The 21807-nt window shown below is 45.3% G+C and overlaps 1 protein-coding gene across 4 annotated transcripts in view; it reads left to right on the top strand.

Moving 5' to 3' along the window:
* The first annotated feature begins 11254 nt into the window (after positions 1-11254).
* The window catches only part of FBXL18 (F-box and leucine rich repeat protein 18), a 33939-nt gene continuing 23386 nt past the window's right edge, over positions 11255-21807 (top strand). For 2 of the 4 annotated variants that reach the window (XM_030577126.1, XM_030577123.1), the window contains exons 1-4: positions 11255-11362; positions 13352-13552; positions 14725-16271; positions 19111-19329. In XM_030577126.1, coding sequence (XP_030432986.1) covers positions 11345-11362; positions 13352-13552; positions 14725-16271; positions 19111-19329 — 1985 coding nt within the window. In that variant the 5' untranslated portion in view covers positions 11255-11344. Of the gene's footprint in view, positions 11363-12567; positions 12664-13351; positions 13599-14724; positions 16272-19110; positions 19330-21807 lie in introns of those variants that run through there. The other 2 variants (XM_030577124.1, XM_030577127.1) reach the window with 2 other exon arrangements.

Here is a 21807-nt window from a genome sequence, read left to right as displayed (position 1 = left end):
GCTTGGCTGGTGTTGACTTTCTCACTTCACTGCACACATGGATCATGTCCAGCTACTGGGTTTGGTGGGGAGGAGGGGGGGGGGAAGGTAGGCTCCAGATGTGCAGCAGAACAAGTCTCTCCTGGAACCTTCTCCATGTCATTCCTTGGATCCTACCACAGGCCAGGCCTGAGCCATTCCTTTAATGCCTCCCTGTTGCCTCTCCTGCCAGATTCCCTGCTGTTAGGTGTCAGCTGTACTAAAGCAGGCAGACTCAGCAGTGGTGACAAACTTGTGTCCTTAAATCCCCATCCATCCTTCCTTGTGCTTCCATCACTTCTGTGTGTTGCTAGAAGAATCAAAGCAGAGATGGCCATATTGTTTTAATGTCACTCTGACAGCAATCTTACCCTGGGGGAGGGAGGGAGGAAGAAGAGTGACCAACTAGATCTCAATTATAGCCACAAAGAAGCAGAGGAGTATTCGTGCAGCTCTGATTTGGTCACTGAAGCACTGAATCTCTCCTGCTGGCCACTCATTTGAAAAGAGGTTAGATTCAGAATCCCTTTCCCTAGGCATAAGCAGCCTGAAGTTCCCTTGTGGGATTAAAGGGCTGCTTAAACCCAGCAGTCAGGAGCGGACAAGACCTGACTACATTTATCTCCATGTGTCCCCCTACCTGGCACAGTACACAGATGAAGGCATAGGGGACCCACAACTGCAGGTTACTGAGCAGCTCTGACAATCCAGCAGGGAGGTAATGGCATAAACAGGGTCACCAGCAAGGTCATGCCAGAAGTGGGGGGTTGGAAGAAAAGTTTGCTGCTGCAGATCTCTGCCTGCCCTGAGCACTCTAGTAAGATGTTCCCCTGGGAATCTCTTGCAGGGGTGAGCACTGCCTGATGTGCCTCAAGCAGAACTGTGAAGTCTGCTGTCACAATGCACTTCCTTGTAAAATTAAAAATTCCCCATTAATGGCTCTAAGTACATGCTCCTATCAATGCTAAAAATACCCAGGAATCTGGTACCTAGCCCATAATAATCCTCATTGTTTATAAGCAAAACTGATAACAGCTATGTTGTCTGCAAAGGTCTGTTAGCAGAGACAATTTGCTGCATACCTCTGAGTAGATACACAAAGTCTCTTCATGCTCAGTCCTAGCTTTAGGGACTGTCCAGGCTTGCAAACACTGGTTTCCCTTTTGCCTGATGTAACTGCTTCTATTGGAGTCAATGGGCAGGAGGGGTTTTATTTACAGAGCACCCAAACTGGGCTAGGCATGGCCCTGCAATAAAGAGCCATCCATTTCAAATGATGGTTTTGGGATGGGGAGGAGAGATATACAGGCCATGTGACTGGCTGGTATAAAGACCCCAACTGAGATCAAGCCTCCATGATTTTGGGTACTATGCAAACAACCCCTGCTCCAAAGAACATGTCTAAGCAAGGCAGGCACAGAGGGTGAATTGGCTTACCCCACAGTTTCTTGAGTTCCATCCTTATGCCCTGCTGTCTAGATTGTGCAGCCTCTCCACTACATACGGTGACATCTGGATTAACTTCCATTTATTGCTTTATTTTGTACACTATAGATAGCCTCGAGGGATTCAAAGGAGGATGTTCCAGCATGAACAATGGCACAGATGTGTGGGGTCAGGCCCTCACCTCTCATCCTGTTGAGAGTGGCTGACTAGAAACAGGCTGAGCCAGTCTATGTAATGATTTTCCAAGGCTTTCATAGTCTGCCTGCCAATTGATCACCCTTAAAAACAATGAAGGCAGGAACCAGTTTGAGAATAAAATGTAATCTTTATCTGCTTTTTTGGCCTTGTTCTATTGTGCCTAGCTATCACACCACCTACAGCATAAACCATCTTCCAGCTTGCAGGCCTATGCATTCTGTCTCCATGAATGGCAGAGTATTAATGATGGGAGCTCAGCTTACTTTTGAGTCTGCTGGCCTTGGTCTGTCACCGTATTAATATATACTTGGCTACAGATGCTTACAGAAACTCAGTTTCCAAACACGAGTTCAGGGGTATAGAGGATGATCTAAACCCATGTCTCTTAGCTTGTCCTTAGAGCGTGGTGATGCTATGGAGCTAGTGTATACGAGTCCAACTCCTGCTTTCCTTTCTGACCAAAGAAGTTGCTGTTGAAATGGTGGTTGTGATACAAACAGAAGATTATGATGTAAGAAGTGCAGGGGAAAGAAACAGAAGGAGGCAGCTATTTATGAAGATCTAAGTGGCCAGGCAACTATCCTCAGCAGTAACAGACACAGGAAGAGCATATATACATATATTTATGTAACTAAACAGTGGGAATTGTTTCACTAGAGGATGTTTTTTGTGAGGTGGCAGCGCTTGTGTTTCCTGCTTACGAGGGCTTCTGAGTGAGGTCAGGGTTACCAAAGTGGTTTTAGAAATGCTTTTGCAAGGGTTTATCTGATTGTTTTTCCCTTGCAGCCAGGGGTGAAAGTAACTTAAAGGACTTACTAGTATGCCAGAGTCCTGCACAGGGGTGTGGCCTCAACCGGAAGAGGTGGGGCCTGTCAAGATTTAAAGGCCCTGGGGCACCGGCTGTGGCTGGGAGCCCCAGGGCCTTTAAATCACCCTGGAACTACCAGCTGCAGAAGCAGCTGGGAGCCCCAGGGCTCAGGGGCAAATTAAAGGACCCGGGGCTCCCGGCTGCCGCAGAGCTCCAGGCCCTTTAAATCCCGACCAGAGCTCCAGCTGCTGGGCTTGGGCTGGGATTTAAAGGGCCCGGGGATCCCTGCAGCAGCTGGAGCACCGGTCCCTTGAAATCCCCACCCGAGCCCAGCTGCCAGAGCTCTGGTGGTTCTTTAAAGGGCCCGGGGCTCCCCACGGTGGCAGGAGCACCAGGCCATTTAACTCCCTGCCTGAGCCTGGCTGCCGGAGCTCCTGTGGAGCTTTAAAGGGCCCAGGCTCCTCGTAGTGGCTGGAGACCTGGGCCCTTTAAATCACTGCTGAAGAAGCCTAGTCCAGTCCAGCATGGCATACTGGCTCTTGCAGGTACACCGTAGTGGACCGTACCGGCTTATTTTCACCTCTGACCGGACCGTACTGGCTTACTTTCACCTCTGCTTGCAGCTACAGTCAACCGACTAGTGAAGTGCACAGGCTTCTTACAAGGTTCTTCTGGTATAGCTGATTGCCTTGGCTAACCAAGAACTTTATGCGTTATGCCATGTCGAAGCAACATGCATAGATTCTTATTAGGTTCCTTGGCTAATGCTTGGTAATTGTGTCTCTTAGTGATTACATGCTGGAGAAAAGAATTTTGTGTCACCCTGTGGAAAACATTACTCACTACTCAGGACTCTGAACTCCTGTGGTGTTTTCCTTTAGCAAGCGAGGGGATTTTTTTATACATAGTCATCTCTTCCTAACGCTAATTAGTGTTGAGCTAGATCTGGGAATTTCTAGCCATTTCATAGGTTTGAGGGTAATATATCTTTCCACTGACTCTAGTCCCACTGAATCGCTGGTCACTGGAAGAATGCGTTGTCCTTAATCTAAAGTAGTCATGCCCGGTGCACTGGTTGTGGCAGAGGCCTGGGAGTCAGGAGACCGTGACGTTATACCCTGTGCTACCACAGACTCACTGTGACCATGCGCAAGTTCACAATGGCTGTGCTGCTTTTCTCGGCTGTAGATTAGAGAGAAGGATACCCACCGTGGTAGAGTGGCCACGAGTTCCTTCGAAGAAAGAGGCTATGGAAGGGCAGCGTGTTATTTACATCATTGCATGAGTTCGTCAGTGAACCACAACATGGTTCAGTGCTAAATATAGTATGAAGTATCAGAGGGATAACCGTGTTAGTCTGGATCTGTAAAAACAGCAAAGAATCCTGTGGCACCTTATAGACTAATAGACGTTTTGGAGCATGAGCTTTCGTGAGTGAATACCCACTTCGTCAGATGCATGTAGTGGAAATTTCCAGGGGCAGGTATATATATGCAAGCAAGCTAGAGATAATGAGGTTAGTTCAATCAGGGAGGATGAGGCCCTGCTCTAGCAGTTGAGGTGTGAAAACAAAGGGAGGAGAAACTGGTTTTGTAGTTGGTAAGCCAATCACAGTCTTTGTTTAATCCTGAGCTGATGGTGTCAAATTTGCAGATGAACTGAAGCTGAGCAGTTTCTCTTTGAAGTCTGGTCCTGAAGTTTTTTTGCTGCAGGATGGCCACCTTAAGGTCTGCAATAGTGTGGCCAGGGAGGTTGAAGTGTTCTCCTACAGGCTTATGTATATTGCCATTCCTAATATCTGATTTGTGTCCATTTATCCTTTTCCGTAGAGACTGTCCAGTTTGGCCGATGTACATAGCAGAGGGGCATTGCTGGCATATGATGGCGTATATTACATTGGTGGACATGCAGGTGAATGAACCGGTGACAGTGTGGCTGATCTGGTTAGGTCCTGTGATGGCGTCGCTGGTGTAGATATGTGGGCAGAGCTGCCATCGAGGTTTGTTGCATGGATTGGTTCCTGAGCTAGAGTTACTATGGTGCGGTGTGCAGTTACTTGTGAGAATATGTTTCAGGTTGGCAGGTTGTCTGTGGGCGAGGACTGGCCTGCCACCCAAGGCCTGTGAAAGTGTGGGATCATTGTCCAGGATGGGTTGTAGATCCCTGATGATGCGTTGGAGGGGTTTTAGCTGGGGACTGTATGTGATGGCCAGTGGAGTCCTGTTGGTTTCTTTCTTGGGTTTGTCTTGCAGTAGGAGGCTTCTGGGTACACGTCTGGTTCTGTTGATCTGTTTCCTTATTTCCTCGTGCGGGTATTGTAGTTTTGAGGATGCTTGGTGGAGATTTTGTAGGTGTTGGTCTCTGTCTGAGGGGTTAGAGCAGATGCGGTTGTACCTCAGTGTTTGGCTGTAGACAATGGATCGTGTGATGTGCCCGGGATGGAAGCTGGAGGCGTGAAGGTAGGCATAGCGGTCGGTAGGTTTTCGGTATAGGGTGGTGTTAATGTGACCATCACTTATTTGCACCGTGGTGTCTAGGAAGTGGACCTCCCGTGTAGATTGGTCCAGGCTGAGGTTGATGGTGGGGTGGAAGCTGTTGAAATCATGGTGGAATTTTTCCAGAGTCTCCTTCCCATGGGTCCAGATGATGAAGATGTCATCAATGTAGTGTAGGTAGAAAAGGGGCGTGAGTGGACGAGAGCTGAGGAAGCATTGTTCCAGGTTGGCCATAAAAATATTGGCATATTGTGGGGCCATGCAGGTGCCCATAGCGGTGCCACTGATCTGGAGATATATATTGTCATCAAATTTGAAATAGTTGTGTGTGAGAATAAAGGCACAGAGCTCAGCAGCCAGTTGTGCTGTGGCATCATCAGGGATACTGTTCCTGACAACTTGTATTCCATCTGTGTGTGGGATGTTTGTGTAGAGAGCCTCTATATCCATGGTGGCTAGGATGGTGTTTTCTGGAAGGTCACTAATGCATTGCAGTTTTCTCAGGAAATCAGTGGTGTCACGGAGGTAGCTGGGAGTGCTGGTGGCATAGTGTCTGAGTAGAGAGTCCACATATCCAGACAGTCCTTCAGTGAGAGTGCCAATGCCTGAGATGATTGGGCGTCCAGGATCTCCGGATTTGTGGATCTTGGGTAGTAGATAGAATAACCCTGGTCGGGGCTCTACGGGTATGTTGATTTGTTCCGGTGTTAGTGTAGGGAGTGTCCTGAGTAGATGGTGCCGTTTCTTAGTGTATTCCTCAGTGGGATCTGAGGGAAGTGGCATGTAGAATTTGGTATTGGAGAGTTGTCTGGTGGCCTCCTTTTGACCAGACTTCAAAGAGAAACTGCTCAGCTTCAGTTCATCTGCAAATTTGACACCATCCGCTCAGGATTAAACAAAGACTGTGAATGGCTTGCCAACTACAAAACCAGTTTCTCCTCCCTTGGTTTTCACACCTCAACTGCTAGAGCAGGGCCTCATCCTCCCTGATTGAACTAACCTCATTATCTCTAGCTTGCCTGCATATATATACCTGCCCCTGGAAATTTTTACTACATGCATCTGATGAAGTGGGTATTCACCCACAAAAGCTCATGCTCCAAAACGTCTTTTAGTCTATAAGGTGCCACAGGATTCTTTGCTGCTTTTACAAATATAGTATGGTTAGTCATCAAATGTATTTGCATTTCAAATAAGGCCCACAGCTTCCCAGATGGGGGAGTCCCTCTTGTGCCAGTCTCTGCTTTCTCACTTTATACTTAGCTGGGCCTTCAGACCCTGGTCACTGATCAGTGAACAGGTGCTCTGCACGTAATGCTGCTGGGACTTCCTCAGCATACACACAATAGAGAATCCAAGTAAATCCATTTCTTCTTTGGCACTTCAGCCATTGGGTAAGTCAATTTCTCAGCCATACCTGGTATGTGTGTCAGTATTGTGGGTGCCAGTAATTAGGATCCACCCTCAATTGGATTTTTTAGGGGATTTTTCCATATCCTGCTGGAAGGCCCAAGAATTCCCATTTGTCTTAGCTTCACCTTCTTCAACCGTCTTTGAGACACCATGTCATGGGTTTAACCCTCAGCCTTCTAGCCTTAACTCAACTTCGCAGTCAATGCCACGCTTCATTTGAGTGGGAGAAGAAGGCTAATTGGGTCCAGCCTTACCTGGTTTTTCGTCCTTCTCCCGTAAGAGTGCTCAACTTTCACTAGTGATATAGGTAGACACCAGCTGCAAGATGTGTGCTCTGTAATCAGCTTGGGACCAAGGAAGTCACCTCACTGATCAGCTTATGGATGCAAGCTATTGAAACAGATTAGTGATGTCCTTGGTAAAGGAGATTGTTTCTTCTTTTGGGATTTAACGCCTGCATTAACTGATCATCAGCCTCTTTACTTTTCAATGTTTCCCAACCACCGGGAATATTATTGGGTGCCACCAGATGGCACTGTTACAGATAGACTTACAAGCTCTAGTTCAGTGGTCTCCAAACTTTTTTGATTGCGCACCCCATCAGTAAAAATTTTTTTGAACATGCACCCCCTGCTGCACCGGCTCTACCATTTTTGCCAAAGCAAAACTGATCAAGCAAAAAAAAAAAAGCGCTCCTCCTGCTACGCACCCCCAAGGATCCTCTTGCGCAGGCCCGCTTTGGAGACCACTGCTCTAGTTAACAGAAAATATAGCTAGTTATACTGCAGAAGAAATGCTTATCGTTAGTGGTGGTACAATTCTTTTTAGCAGCTGTGTGTAGCACCAATGAAGGTGCAGAGCTGTTGGCTCCAGGTTATACTCATGCCAACAAACCAAGCTATCATATGGTTTCAGCACATTACATGCCCCCTTTGGGAAAAGTCTATTGTCAAGCAGAAGATAAAGAATGTTTTGACTGGGATTTTGCCATTGAAATGAGTTGTAAATATTCTTTGCGCTCAGAGGAAGAGTTCCATGTTCTGAAGCGAGTGGTGTGTCTGTTTTTTTTTGCAATGTGGCTGCTAAACTACCTTATATAGTTGCCAGAGGTGGTATTGTGCTCTGGCTTGCCCCAAACCCCCCATAACACCCAGGTAGGTGGCAAACTGGTGGCAAGAGGGATGAGGCCGTATCACATGCTATTAACTATTCCGACTTTCATTGCAACGCATGGACATCCCCGGGGAGATTGCTGTAATTACACTGGGAGCCTTAATGGTCCCTGCAGCAGCCGCATTTACATTTCCTCCACCTTCACCTTCTGTGCTACACCTGGAGGCACAGCACAGATGCTGCCCTCCAGGTGTTCTACGCCTATCTGGCCCTGTTGTTTTAGTTATTTCTTTTGCCTGTATGTTACATTGGAAATTCAGGTCTTGTCTACCTGCTTTGCCTGAACAATTCTGTGGATGACTAGAGAACGGGCAGGTTAGCGATCTCACCAATACTAAGCAAGTCAGTCTTAATTGAGGGGGCTATGTGATTGTTATTCAGACTTTAAAATATCCTTTTGGTTTGGTTTTGACAACTTCTACTTAACTCCAGCACTTGCCAAATAGTGAGCATACTACATGTCTTGTTAAAGATGCTACACTCTCTGCCATCAACCAATCAGGGACAGAAAGAGCTCACACTCCATAGCTCTGGGCCCTCCAAGGGACACTGCTAGCAAAACAAGTATGACAAGACAGAAGGCACCTGATATTGCGAAGGTTAAAAACACAATCACCCCCCAGTCTTTTAATACCTTGTTCACGACTTCAGAAAGAAACAGGGCAACTACTCATTTTTGTCCATTCTAGGTCATCTTTAAGGAATCCTTGATATGAAAACAAATCTAAAACCATACATGTAGCTACAGAAAATCCATCATTTTGGTGGTTTCTGGACTTGAGATTCAGCCATCAGTAGCCAGTAATGCAAATGAGGTAAGTTGGACTCACCGTCTGTTTGAAACTGCAATATAATATTCCTGGGTGAGTCATCAGCAGTGGAGATTGAACCCTGTACTTCTGAATCTTAAAGCATGAGCTGCTGCACCTTGTGCCTAAAGAGGTGTTTCTGTTAGCTGATACTACAGAATATCAGAACAGCCGTACTGGGTCAGATCAATGGTCCATCTAGCCCGGTATCCTGCCTTCTGACAGTGCCAGCAACAGATGCATCAAAGCGAATGAACAGAACAGGGCATTTTTGAGTGATATATCCCCTGTCATCCAATCCCAGATCCTGGCAGTTGGAAGTTTAGGAACACCTGGAACATGGGCTTGCATCCCTGATCATTTTGGCTAATAGCTGTTGATAAAGATAAACTTATCTAATTTTTTTCTGAACTCAGTTATACTCTGGCCTTCAAAACATCCCCTGGCAATGAGTTCCACAGGTTGGCGGTGCATTGTGTAAAGAAATACTTCCTTATGTTTGTTTTAAACCCGCCGCCTATCAATTTCACTGAGTGACCCCTAGTTCTTGTGGAATGTGAAGAGGTAAATAGCACTTCCCTATTCACTTTCTCTGCACCATTCATGATTTTATAGACCTCTATCATATTCCCCTCCCCCTTAGTCATCTGTTTTCTAAACGGAACAGCCCCAGTCTTTTTAATCTCTCCTCATATGGTAGCTGTTCCATATCCTTAATCATTTTTGTTGCCCTTCTCTGTACTGTTTCCAATTCTAATATATCTTTGTTGAGATGAGGCAACCAGAACTGGGCACAGTATTCAAGACTTATCAACCTCTGCATGTGGCCAAGTCACCAGAGGAAGGAGACAAAGTGCCACACCGAGTGGGTGTGGGTTACAAAAGTCGGGTGAGCTCTACCTTAGCTTTCTTTGTCCACACTTGAGATTTGCCTCAGTGCAGCTGCTATGCTTGCGGGGTCAGGGATAATTGCAAATATTGGCAAGGCCTTTGCATTCCCTCCTGAAAATGGATCCTGATGGAAACCATCGAATGAACAAATTCATTTGGGAAAACAAAACCGCAATGCCCTGCAAAGTTAGATGTGTTAATAGTCAAACTTCATTTGAATACACCAATCAGAACAGGAAGCAAGGGCCGACTCACAGGCGGAGCCGGAATTGTGCTGGAGGGATCAGTAACTGCTGCCAAAGGTCATTTTCAATGACTTCTGAAGGGGTTCACTGAAATTTGCAAAGCTGAGTCGTAGTTCTGAATTATGCTAGGAGTTTGTGAACAACCTCCTGGTCTGTTTGGAGCTAAAGTCTATGATGGAGTATCGCTTGTGGAACAATGTGAAGTGAGTTGCTGCCTTGCTCCAAGCAAACCACATCAGAATGGATCCGTTGCTGTGGATGGGAGATGTGGGCTTTGGGGCTAGCTTTTCAGTAGTCCAGGTGGTGTTACCTGACACCATTTAAGATATATATTTTTTAAACTGCCCCCCTCGCAATATTTCTGGGCACAGATACAGTGAAATTTATGTTTATGTGATTGTCATTCACCATATATTTGCAGAGTCCCTAATTCAATGAGGCAATGAAGTGACTGCCTCTTAGCGGTATCACAACATACATGTTTCATAATAATAATACATTTAGCTAAATACACAATAAGAAGGTTCTCCGAAATGCATTGACCAATACGGATGGATTCTTGGCTAGGTTTTACTGCTCATAAATTGCTTTAAACAATATAGCGATAACTAACTAAAGTCATATTAAATCTAAAGAAACTTCACCCCACAATTAAGCTGTGTGCAGCCTGTATACCCCATTTTCAGCTCATGGAGCAAACCTTGACTAAATAGATGGGTTTAATTTTTCCAATATGTTTATTTTTATTTCACCAGATAGACTGAATACATTACCATCCCATAATACTATTATTTTAGTGTATTGCAATAGCACGTAGAGGCCACAGGTGCGATCAGGGCCTCGTTGTGTTTGGCATCACACAATGTAAGGCCACAGCCCTGCAGCTTGATCCACACAAACAAAATAGTCCATCTGCACGATCCGACTGCAGGATTGAGGTTTAATTGATGAATAAATGTCTGAACTGTTGTACTCTTTCTGCAACAGGGTACAATAAATGCTTTCAGTGAGGGAGTAGCCTGTGACAGTAGACAGACAGGCCTTAAGGTAAAGTTCTATACAATTTAATAGGGCTGAAACCAATATGAAGCTGCAGAAATTTCACGGGGTTCTATAGAAAGTAATCTGAAACCAGCATTACCAACTCTTATGAGTTTATCACAAATCTCACCATATTTGCTGCTTGTCTTAAAAGTCCCAGCGCTGGAAATCATGGGGTTATGCAGCAACCCTGGCTTCCATCTAAAAAAAGAGTAAATTATTAGCTACGATAAATGCTTGAAAACGTGATTCCCTAATAGCTCAAGAACCAGGGGGCAAGTTAAAAAGCCCCCTCCCCCATGTATTACTTTAATAATATATCTTGCTTTCTAAACCAAGTTTATGGGTTTTTTTTTGGCACCTAACTTGTTGTTTGGGGTTGGCAACTCTGAAAACCCTATGACTGTAGCATGGAATGAGATCTTTCATTGAGGGAGGCTTTGTTGGCCCAGGCTATCAGGACCTATGGCAGAGAGTCTAGAGACGATTTGCCGTGTAATCCTAAACCATGGCTCAAAGAAGGTTTGGAAAAATTGTCATAAGCGATCAGGGATTGCCTAGGGCCGCTCCCAATCTGCCAGCTAGGAAGGGGGCGAGAGCCACTGCCACACTCAAGATGGCGGCAAAGGACGGCTCTAAGATAATGCCACTCCCAAGATGAAGGCAGGGGGGCTGGCCCGGGAGAAAGAGAGGAAGTGAGGTCAGAGGTGCGCCGGAAGTGTGGGGGTGATCCTGAAGCCGGGGAAGCGGCTTGTTTAAGCGGCTCCGGAGAGCGGCCCAGGCTCTGGCGGCAGCTGCTGGGGGACCATGTTCGACCCGGGACAGGTAAAGCCGCGGGAGAGGGGCAGCGGCCCGGCGCCATAGCAACCCCCGCCCGGCGCCATAGCAACCCCCTCCCCTCTCTGTCCGACTCCGCCCCCTCCTGCCTTCATCCCTCCCCACCAAAAAACCCTCTTCCCTACGGCCCCTGCTGGCCCAGCTTCCCCCCTTCCATCGCCTCGCTTCCCCGTACCCCCCCTCGCGAGGCCCTGCGCTGAGTGGGCCAGGGAGGCTGAGCTCTCCTGGCCCCACTCGCGCCCCCTGGCTCCGGCGGGGGCCCTCGGTGGCAGCCCGGCGCCTTTCTCAACGATCCAGTAAACATCCCCCGTGTTTCACTGTGGAATCCCCTGAACAAACATCTGTCAGGGATGCTCTAGGTTTATTTGGGCCTGTCTCAGGGCGGGGGGCTGGACCTGATGAGCTCTTCTCTTGAGATCCCTTGCAGCCCTACATTTCTATGAGTCTAGCCTCTCGCGCCCCTGCTCCAGAGTTGTTTTTCTCCTGTTAATGTTTTGGTTTGGTTTTCTTTTGAGGCCCGAGGACTGTTGTCATACTTGTTTTTTATTAGAGCAAGTGAAAGCACCATGGGAGGGATTAGAATATAAAAACAAATGGAAAGTAACCTTAGATCAAAGTAGGCTAGTTCTCGGGCTTTCTAGGGGATCCTTTCACTTCCGTGTCCGTGACCGGCCTGGTTATGGGTTGTTTAGTTAAACTGGGAGGGGGATTGTCTAGGATCTTACTAGTGGATGAATTCTTTCTATGAGTTAGCAGGAATTTATAAATTGTGATCTTTGCTTCGTGCATCTTTTATCCATGAGAACTGCATAATAACTGTTTCGGAAATTATCGTTAAAGGAGCGGTTCAGCTGTTTCAGTGTTCTAGCTGTAGTGCAGTGTGTTGGTGGGGTCTGTTCTGGGTATTTGTTGTCTGTACTGGGGGCTTAAAATGTTTTCTCCCTAGTTTAGAAAATGTATGTCTAGACTTTTAAAACACAGTTTGACCATAGGACCAAACTCATATATCCTATATACTTAGGGTACTGCACTGCCTTCAGTCAGTTCAGCAAACTCTGTTTGAGCCCTTTTAAAGACAGGAGGAGAAATCCTGGCCATCATCAAAATCAGCAGCAAAACTCACATTGATTTCAATGGGATAGGGTTTCTGTGAGGGTCTTTAATAGCGTAGCTTTGTTCTTATCCCTTTCTAGGCATGCTGTAAATGCCAGACACTCAGGCCTGGGTGGAGAGGGAGAATGTGATATCATTTTGCTACAGAATCATTCCCAATGGCTGCTGCAGTGTTGGTGAGCTCTGGGATTAATAGTCTGTTAGCTGGGAATTCTTGCCACAACATGTGATCTCAAGGGAGGGAGGATAAAAAGGAAAAACAGAGGTGGAATATGGCTTTGCACTAACCATAGAGGGAATATAGCTCTGCAATTTCTGTAGTTTCAAACGATGTAAACATCTGACATAAAATGTACAAATAAACTGAAGGCAGATGGTGGTGTAAAAGATGAGGCAAAGTAAGAGGTTCTTATGTAGGTCACATGTCTTGAGGGTAGGGGGACTAGAGGTGATAGGTTGCATTTCTGAAGAAGGGGGAAATCACTTTCCCAACTCCAAAGCAGGTCTTCAGCATTACTGGAAATGAACTAGCTTAGTAACAACACCATTGCAATAAACTACAAGAGCAGAATGAGCATAAAGGGGTTTTCTTCTGTTTCTAAATCAGCACTTAGAAGGAGGCTGATGAATTGGCAAAAGAAGGAGAAGGCACTACAGTAGTGGCAAGGCAGGAGTGCAAAATTGGATGTAGAGGAAAGTTTGGCTCTGTGGACAGTAATAGCCAGTGGCTCAATATGTGAGGCTTAATTCATTTCTACCTCCATTTATTTTATAAATTGTGCTTTTTCCAGGTCTGTCTTTTCTCCTCTGTCTCTCATTAACTCCATAAGGCTTCTGAGCTGATTTGCTGCTCTTTCCTTTCAGGAGATGCTGAGTGCAGGGATTGGGGAGGACAGTAATGGCATCAACCTGATGGAGTTTTCAGATGAGATCCTTTTGCACATCCTGAGCTACGTTCCTTGCACAGACCTTGTTCTGAATGTGAGGAGAACCTGCAGAAAGCTTGCAACTCTTTGTCTTGACAAGAGTTTAACCCACACGGTGCTACTTCATAAAGAATATCAGGTGGGGAGACACTGGTTTTATGCCCAGATGGGGCATGGGGATTGTGGTAAGCTGCCAGAGTGGGCTGCTTCAGAGAGTATGAAGACATGCTGATTTCTCCAAGTACAAAACAAATCATAAACACAGTTATAGCCTTATAGCTCTGACTTGGAGGGAAAGGGGAAGGGGGGGATTTCTCAAGAATTAGGACAGTTGGTATCACTACTCCAGAGATCTAGTGTCACTTAAAGGCAATGTTACAACCACTTCTGGTTTTCCACATGGCTGTTTTTTTAAAAAGAAAAGCTTAACTAGAATGTACAGTAGAACTATTTCAGAGTGTCAGTTGTATTCCAAATCACTTAACTAGTATTTTAAAAAAAAAACCTAAATTGTATGTTACAGCCTGCAGGTGATAAACTAAAGGATTAGTAACAACTTGAAAACAAGTAGCTTTAAAAAAGTTAAATGTAGCTTTGATCATTTCTGGCTTCCCAGGATGATTTTGTTAAGATGTCATTACATTGTTTCTTATTTGTTCAGAATTTGTTTCTCTTCCCGTTAGTGAAACACCCACATGACCAGGGGGAAATGACTACACAAAGTGCTATCAAATACACAAAGTAAACTAAAACAGACAAATGAATTTTTCTGTCTCTTGGTTATAGAAAACGTAAGTGTTGTAATAATAGTAGGTAGTAAAAACAACTTCCAGGTAGAAGTGTGACTTTTAAGTTGATTGTCTCTCTAAGTGTAGGAAAGGGAGAAAGCGTATTTCATCTAATGTGGAATAGGCTGGAAAGTGAGTGAAGCAGAGAGAAGAAGCAGTAGTTCCTCTGTCAACTTGAGCTGTTCCACAGAAGCATAATTCTGCAGTCTGAAGCTGAGAAGCGGTGAATGCCTTCAATTCCTGGCAGTCATTGTCACTTAGCATCTGTTAGGGCCAGTCAGTAATGCAGACTCAAACTAGAAACTAAATGAAATGTAATATTCAAGATCCTAAGTCTGAAGGGTAAAACAACCAGCAATTACAACAATATGATACTTAGTATTTATATTGTGCATTTCATCCAAGGGTCTCAAAACACTCTAGTAGTGGGTATGTCAGATAGGAAACTGAGGCACAGAGAAGTGAGGCAGTATAATTAAGCATCCTCTTCAATGTTACTGAAGCGGTTTGTGTTTAAATACAGGTCAACAAGGACAAAGTGAAGCAGCTAATGAGGGGGATTGGAAAAGAGATCCACCAGCTGAACATGGCAGGCTGCTACTGGCTCCCCAGTCACACTATTGATCATGTGATACGATGCAAGAATCTGGTGAAGCTGAACTTGTCTGGCTGCCATCTCACCTCCCTCCGCCTCTCCAAGATGCTCTCTGCTCTCCAGCACTTGCGCTCACTGGCAATTGATGTAAACCCTGGTTTTGATGCCGGCCAGTTAAGCAGTGAATGTAAAGCCACCCTTAGTCGTGTACTGGAGCTCAAGCAGACCCTTTACACACCGTCATATGGAGTGGTTCCATGCTGCACCAGCCTTGAGAAACTGCTGCTCTATTTTGAGATCCTAGATCGATCCCGGGAAGGCTTAATTTTGTCTGGGCAGCTGATGGTGGGTGAAAGTAATGTCCCCCACTACCAGAACCTTCGTGTCTTTTATGCTAGGTTGGCTCCTGGCTATGTCAATCAGGAGGTGGTGAGGTTGTATCTGGCAGTGCTCAGTGACCGGACCCCAGAGAATCTTCATGCCTTCCTCATTTCTGCCCCTGGCAGTTTTGCAGAGAGTGGAACCACTAAAAACCTTTTGGATTCCATGGCTCGAAATGTGTGTTTGGATGCTTTGCAGTTGCCGAAATCCTGGATTAATGGCTCTGGCCTCCTTCAGCACTTGAAGTTCAACAACCCTTTCTACTTCAGCTTTAGCCGTTGCACCTTGTCTGGTGGCCACCTGATCCTGCAGGTTATTAATGGAGGGAAGGACCTCAAAAGCTTGACCAGTTTGAATCTCAGTGGCTGCATTCGCTGTTTGTCTTCTGACTCCTTGTTTCGGAAGGCAGAAGATGATATTGACAGCAGCATTCTGGAGAGTCTGGTTGTTTCCTGCTGCAATCTGAGACATCTGAACCTTTCTGCTGCCCACCATCACAGCTCGGAAAGCCTAGGGAAGCATTTATGCCAGCTCCTTGCACGGCTAAAGCACCTGCTGGCTTTGGCGCTGCCAGTTTGCTCCATCACAGATGTTTCAACAAATACAGACAAGCCACCTGTGCAGTCTATGACTAATGTGGTGCCCCCAGGCCTTGGAAAGAAAATCCGGATTGGGGTGCCAACATACACCAAGAACTTCTTGGAGCAGTCAAATCAGAAATCTCAATCCTCTGTGTTTTGGACTCTATTGGAGAACCTCCCATTTTTGAAAAACTTGGAGTTAATTGGGTCCAACTTTTCCTCTGCCATGCCCCGGAATGAGCCAGCAATTCGGAACTCACTGCCCCCTTGCAGCCGGGCACGGAGCGTTGGGGATTCAGAGGTGGCTGCCATTGGCCAGTTGACCTTTTTGCAGAACCTCACTTTAGCACAGCTGCCTAGTATCCTGACTGGTTCTGGGCTGGTTAGCATTGGATTGCAATGCCAGCATCTGCGGAGTCTCTCATTAGCCAACCTGGGCATGATGGGAAAAGTGGGCTATATGTCTGCCCTCATGGACATGCTGAAGCACTGCAAGTGCTTGAGGGATCTCAGGTGAGGGCCTGTTATTGATCTCCATTTTTATTCATGCATATCTAGAAAGGTGTCTATGTGGAGGAGATGGGAATCTTATTGGACCAATGTAAGGAGGACAATATAGTAGCTTTCAGGTCCCATGGAAGGTAGCTGTGATGGCCTGAAAATTAGAGGGTTTTCGTCCTGGATAGCAAGATTGTGAAGGTGGGAGTGGAATGTGTGTTCTGTATTGTCTTTGAGAAGCAGAGCTGGTCTGTATACCCACAAGCCCCTGTGGCCTCCAAGGAGGACATATTCCTAAGACTCTCTTGGCAGTGCAGAGCATTGCAAGTTAACATGTTGGTCTACAAAGAGCTGTCTCCTCTCTCCTGATCTCTTATCGGACCTCCGGTTAGCTCTCTTAACTGGTGTTTGCTCTATGGCAATGCAGAACATTTACCGTCCAAAAGCTCTCTTCATTGCTGCTTCTGAATTGGCCTTTCTCCATAGAGTCTGAATGCTTTAACTCTCACAAAAAAAGGTAGCATGACTCATCCAGATACATAAAGAAACCTCAACTATAGCTAAATAACAGTGATGGAAATGACTTGGTGTAAATACTAGAAACATTCTCACAACAGGCTTTTTCATGAGCTATGAAGATGGTCAATAGAACTGTTTATTTTTAAAACATCTTTGTGTTGGTGAAAGCTGCTGGATTCAGAGCTCAGACATCATCTGTCCATAGCAGGTGCAGCATGGGCAGTGGCAGTAGAAGCCAGGAGAGCAACTTAGCCTTTGGCTTTGTCTACATGAAGGACTTTTGTTGGCACAGCTATGTTGGACAGTGGTGAGATCGCTGACCAACGTAGCTATGTCAGCAAAGACCCTAGTGCAGATGCAGCTATGCTGGCAAAGCTGTGCTTTTACTGATATTGCTTGTTTCACTTGGGGTTCAGTTTTGTGCCAGTACAAAGCACAAATTTGTCATTATAGCTGTATCCTCACTAGGAGTGTTTTGCCAGTCTAGTATACTGGTGTTCCTATGCTGGTAAAGGGCTTCTAATGTAGACCTGGCCTTTGAGAGGCTAAACATCGTCAAAAAGAGCTAGTTACATAGCAAGACTAATCTTTGGAGAAAACAATTTGATGTGCAGTGGTCACTTCTGTTTGGCCAGGCCCAGAGAACTTTGCACCCAGGGACTATGGTAGCCTGTCTCAGGAGTGCTTAGTCGGTGGTGGAGAGGGTGTGTACAGCTTCCCACAAAGGAAAAGCCTATGTCTCCTATGGTAGTAGCATAAGAGCATTCTTCTTAAAGTGTCATAACTTTCCAAATGAAGTTGGGGAAGGTTTTATCTGGAGGAGCTGCTCAGTATTTAAAATCTGGCAATAAAGTTGTTAGTTTGGCTAATTCCACCACCCCCAAGAATTTTCTGCAAGTCTAGAAATTAATTTCAGGTGATGTTACAAAGCAGCAGTGTCACCTAGTGAATAAAATAGAGTATTACTAGCATGCATTTTTCTGCCACTTCCCCTACCCATGTTTGGAAGTTATTAACCCAGAAAATGGGAGCCAGTGTGTCTGTGTCAGATTCACATTAGGATGATGACATATTGTGAAAAATCAGGCTGGTTTCTGATTTTTAGTTAACGCAACTGGAAAATTGAGTATAATGCAGGATCTTAAGTGACAACTAGGTATTGCTCACCTTTGTGGTGAATTGCTGGGTAGCTATCAAATAAAAACACCATTCCACAAGCATCTGTACTGCCAGAAAGTTCTGAACTGGCAAAACATGATGTAACAATTATCAGGATGAAGAGTTGCTCAGATATGCCCCCATACCACAAAAGGCTAGATAGAGATTATCCAGTCCAGGGTGGGATTGCCTGCTGGTTGTCCGTCCAGGGTGGGATTGCCTGCTGGTTGTCATCTAATGGATTATGTATCCCCAAACTCCTGGCTCTGCTGACCCAATGACTGAATCTTGTAACTGCTTTGAGATCCTTCTAGCAAACCTGGACTGAGCAGCCATATCTTCCTGGTGACACTGACCTTTTGCAGTGGAGATACTTTCTGCAAAATGGTTATTTGGACATGCGGAATCTGGTTAGGCTGCGAGTTACAGCATGGAAGCTGATAGCTTCTAGAAACTTCTATAAGGCGGGGGGAGGTATTTAGTACTTTCCACTGTGAATTTTCAAATTGACACATTCCTTTCTGAAGTGGTTCATGTGCTGCAGACTGACTGTCAGATTCCTTCTCTTAATCAAATCCAGACCAGCTCTTCAGCCCATGTGAAATATAGGAGAGGTTGCACAGAATCTTGTGCTGACAGATTTTTCTCTGATACCCTCCCCCACCCCCTTCTTTCACCATCTCCATTGTGAATCAGTTTTTCATACTTGGTTCACTCTGCCTGGAGTCTTACCATCCTCTAGGCAACAAGCTCAATGTGACCAGCTTGCTCAGCATTTGGTCTGCTGGAGCAGCAAGGCCCCATGGTCCATACCAGGTACTAGCCTTCTGACCAGATGCCAAGTAGCCAAGTCTGGGCCTGCCTTAGTCTCTGTTTGCTGATGTCATGTAAACTGCTCATTGCTGAAGGGTAGCACTCTGTAAGCAAGAGGGTTGAGAATGGAATATGGTGCTCCCACTCAGACATGAGACTATCATGTGTACTGTGTATATAGATAGTGCTAGACCACTCCTGATCTCTGAATCCACCAGCTGTTTTCAAGTATTAGCAACACATGGCTGAATTGGAGACACTCCTTCTACCATTCACAGCCCCAAACGAATGCTGCATCCCCCACTTGTTTTAAAGCAGCAGACTTAAAATTTATCCTCTGACTTGTTTGTGTTTTTTCTTGCAGGCTAGAGCAGCCATACTTCAATGCTAACACCCAGTTCTTTCAGGCACTGAGTCATTGTTCTGCTCTCCAGCGCCTTTGTATCATCTCCCGGAGTGGGACTCTGCAGTTTGATGCAGTGATGTCATTCATGGCCAACTGCCTGGAGGTCGTCATGTGCCACATGTTTATGGGAGAATCTCTCACAATTTGCAAAAATCTTCAGCAGACCATTTTACAGAGGTGAGTGAGAAAGGGGCTGAGGTGGGATTCTGGGGCTGTTCAGGATTTATCCCCATTGCCTTTCCCTCCAGCTTTTATATGAGTCAGGTGTGGGAGCACTGTGTAGTGTTCTCCTGGCCTTTTAGCGTGCTAAGAAGCTGACAGGTGAAATTTAACTCCTTGGCGCAAAGGGTGGCCTCTCATTTTAATAAGAGCCAGTCAATGAGCTACTTGTAGGTATTCTGTAAGGTTTTTTTTAATCCCCTTGTCCCATCATGATTGATTTGAAGCTTCAATCATACAGTTACATGATAAATCAAGTGACAACTTCATGTAAACAAAAAAACATCTGGCAGCATTTTAAGTACTGAAGATGCCTGACTCTGAGCTTTTCCTCCTTCCCCACAAGTAACTCCAGCTCATTCACGGACCACTAATCCCTTGTGAATGTCGCTTGCTGATAGCCCCAGTAGAGCAGTTCAAAGTCTTTTGATTGGCTAAGGGAGGTTCTTTTTGGTGGAGCCCTTGCATGTTTGGCAGTTCTTAAATCAGTCTAGTCTAGCCCCTTGCACTGTTCTGAAGCTCACATGGTGAGAAGCGTTTGTGTATGAACCGTGAACTCCTTTTGAAAATAAAGCTTTTAATTACACTTGGCATGGTGGCAGCCATCTCGCAAAGTAGCTCCCATTCAACAGAGGCTTCACACTATTTTTTTCCTTTTCTTAAGGCATTTGGTGTGTTTTCTTAGACACCTACTGTGGCTTTCCTCTGTTACATTTTAATAAAAATTTCAAATCAAATGGCAGTATTATTGTTATTATTGCATCCTAGATGGTAGTTCCACCCCAGCCCTTCCCCAGCTTCAGGCTTGTTTTCTAGGATTAAATCCAGCAGAGGCTATGACTGTATTATCTACCTAGCAAACTATGTACAAGACTGCTTATTACTGCCTCTAGGAGCATGCCTGTTCCTTTGGGATAGTAGCTATTGGAAAACATACCAACATCTGAGTAAATAAAGTCCCTGTGATGTGTCAACCATTTTTTATTTTACTGGGCTGTCATCTCCGTAAAAACATTTCTTTATCTAACTCATTTGTGTGCCATGGGGATCTTTAGAAAGATCCAAAAATCCCGTCTGCTTTTCTCCCTCTACATGCCTGTTCGAGATGTCATTGCAGTGCTGGCCAGAATTTTAATATCGTTTTATTATGCAGAGCTATGCTATTCCTCACCCGTATTGCAGATCTCCTTCTCCTCCTCTTTTCTGTACTACATATCACTTTTTTGTAAATTCTGTGTCTCTTTTTATATTTTAACCTCCAGTAATTTTCCAAAGAGCAGCTGATGCCCCGTGGAAAATGCTGGAAACTGTCTTATATTTAGAAACAATTCTGCCTGTCATATTATTATCCTTCCCTTGTGTTTTATTAATAGGGATGTTTGTATGAAAACAGGATCTTTGGGGGGTTTTTAAAGAGAGCATCTGCTCCTGCTGTTAATTCCCCACCTGAAGTCATAATCCTCTGACACTGTAATTGGTGGCTCTGGAAACGATTTTGATGTCACGTAAGATTATGACTTCAGGAAGAGGATAAGCAGCAGGAGCAGATGTTCTCCTAAGCAACAAAGATCCCGTTCTCGTGCAACTGTCTCTAGTAATAAAATACAAGGAAAGAAATACAGAAAATGATGTGTAAGCAGAACACGAAAGCTTCCATGCCACATCAGCGAGTCTTTAACCATGTGACTTTTCCAGCATTACCATTTTAGTCCTTGTACAAATATACCTTCAAATGGGGTCAATAATTGACTCTCCTGACTGTGGTTTATCTGCAACTGTGAGGGTAAAAAGATACGCAGTAAAATTGAGAAGAGATTATTTTTGCTAGCTAGTTCATGGCGAGGGCTTCGGAGAATTGTAGTTTGCACAGTGTAGCTCTTTAGTATGCTGGTATTGTACCCCCAAATCCAACAATCCAATACTACAGAAAACACTCAGCAAATATGAGATTCAAATATCTTTATTCCAGAGTAAGAAAATAGTGATTTTGCTTTGGAAATGATTTATATGGGCTCAGTGTAAGGCCAGAAAACGTGAAGGGCTAGTGTGTGTGGGGACGGGGTGAGGACTCTCAAAGCTGAACGTTTTGTTTTCTTCCCTCCCTCTGAGCCATGTGGGAGTACATCAGGACTTTCTCTGGCACTGCTGTGGACTAGATGATTTGGTTTGGATTCTGGGGGATGGCTAGTTTTGAATGGGGAGGTGTACTTTAAGTGAGATTAAAATTGTCATTTTAAAGCAGGGGTGGGCATACCTTTTGGCCTGAGGGCCACATCTTGGTATAGACATTGTATGGTGGGTCATGAATGCTCATGAAATTGGGGGTTGGGGTGCGAGGGGGATAGGAATGAGGGCTCTGGCTGGGGGAGTGGGCTCTGGGGTGGGGCTGAGGATGAAGGATTTGGGGTGCAGGAGGGTGCTCCAGGCTGGGACCGA

This window comes from Gopherus evgoodei, chromosome 10, assembly GCF_007399415.2.
Source record: "Gopherus evgoodei ecotype Sinaloan lineage chromosome 10, rGopEvg1_v1.p, whole genome shotgun sequence".
Taxonomy (NCBI): Eukaryota; Metazoa; Chordata; order Testudines; family Testudinidae; genus Gopherus; species Gopherus evgoodei.
Note: the sequence above shows the minus strand (reverse complement) of the source record. Positions and strands in the feature narration are given on the sequence as shown.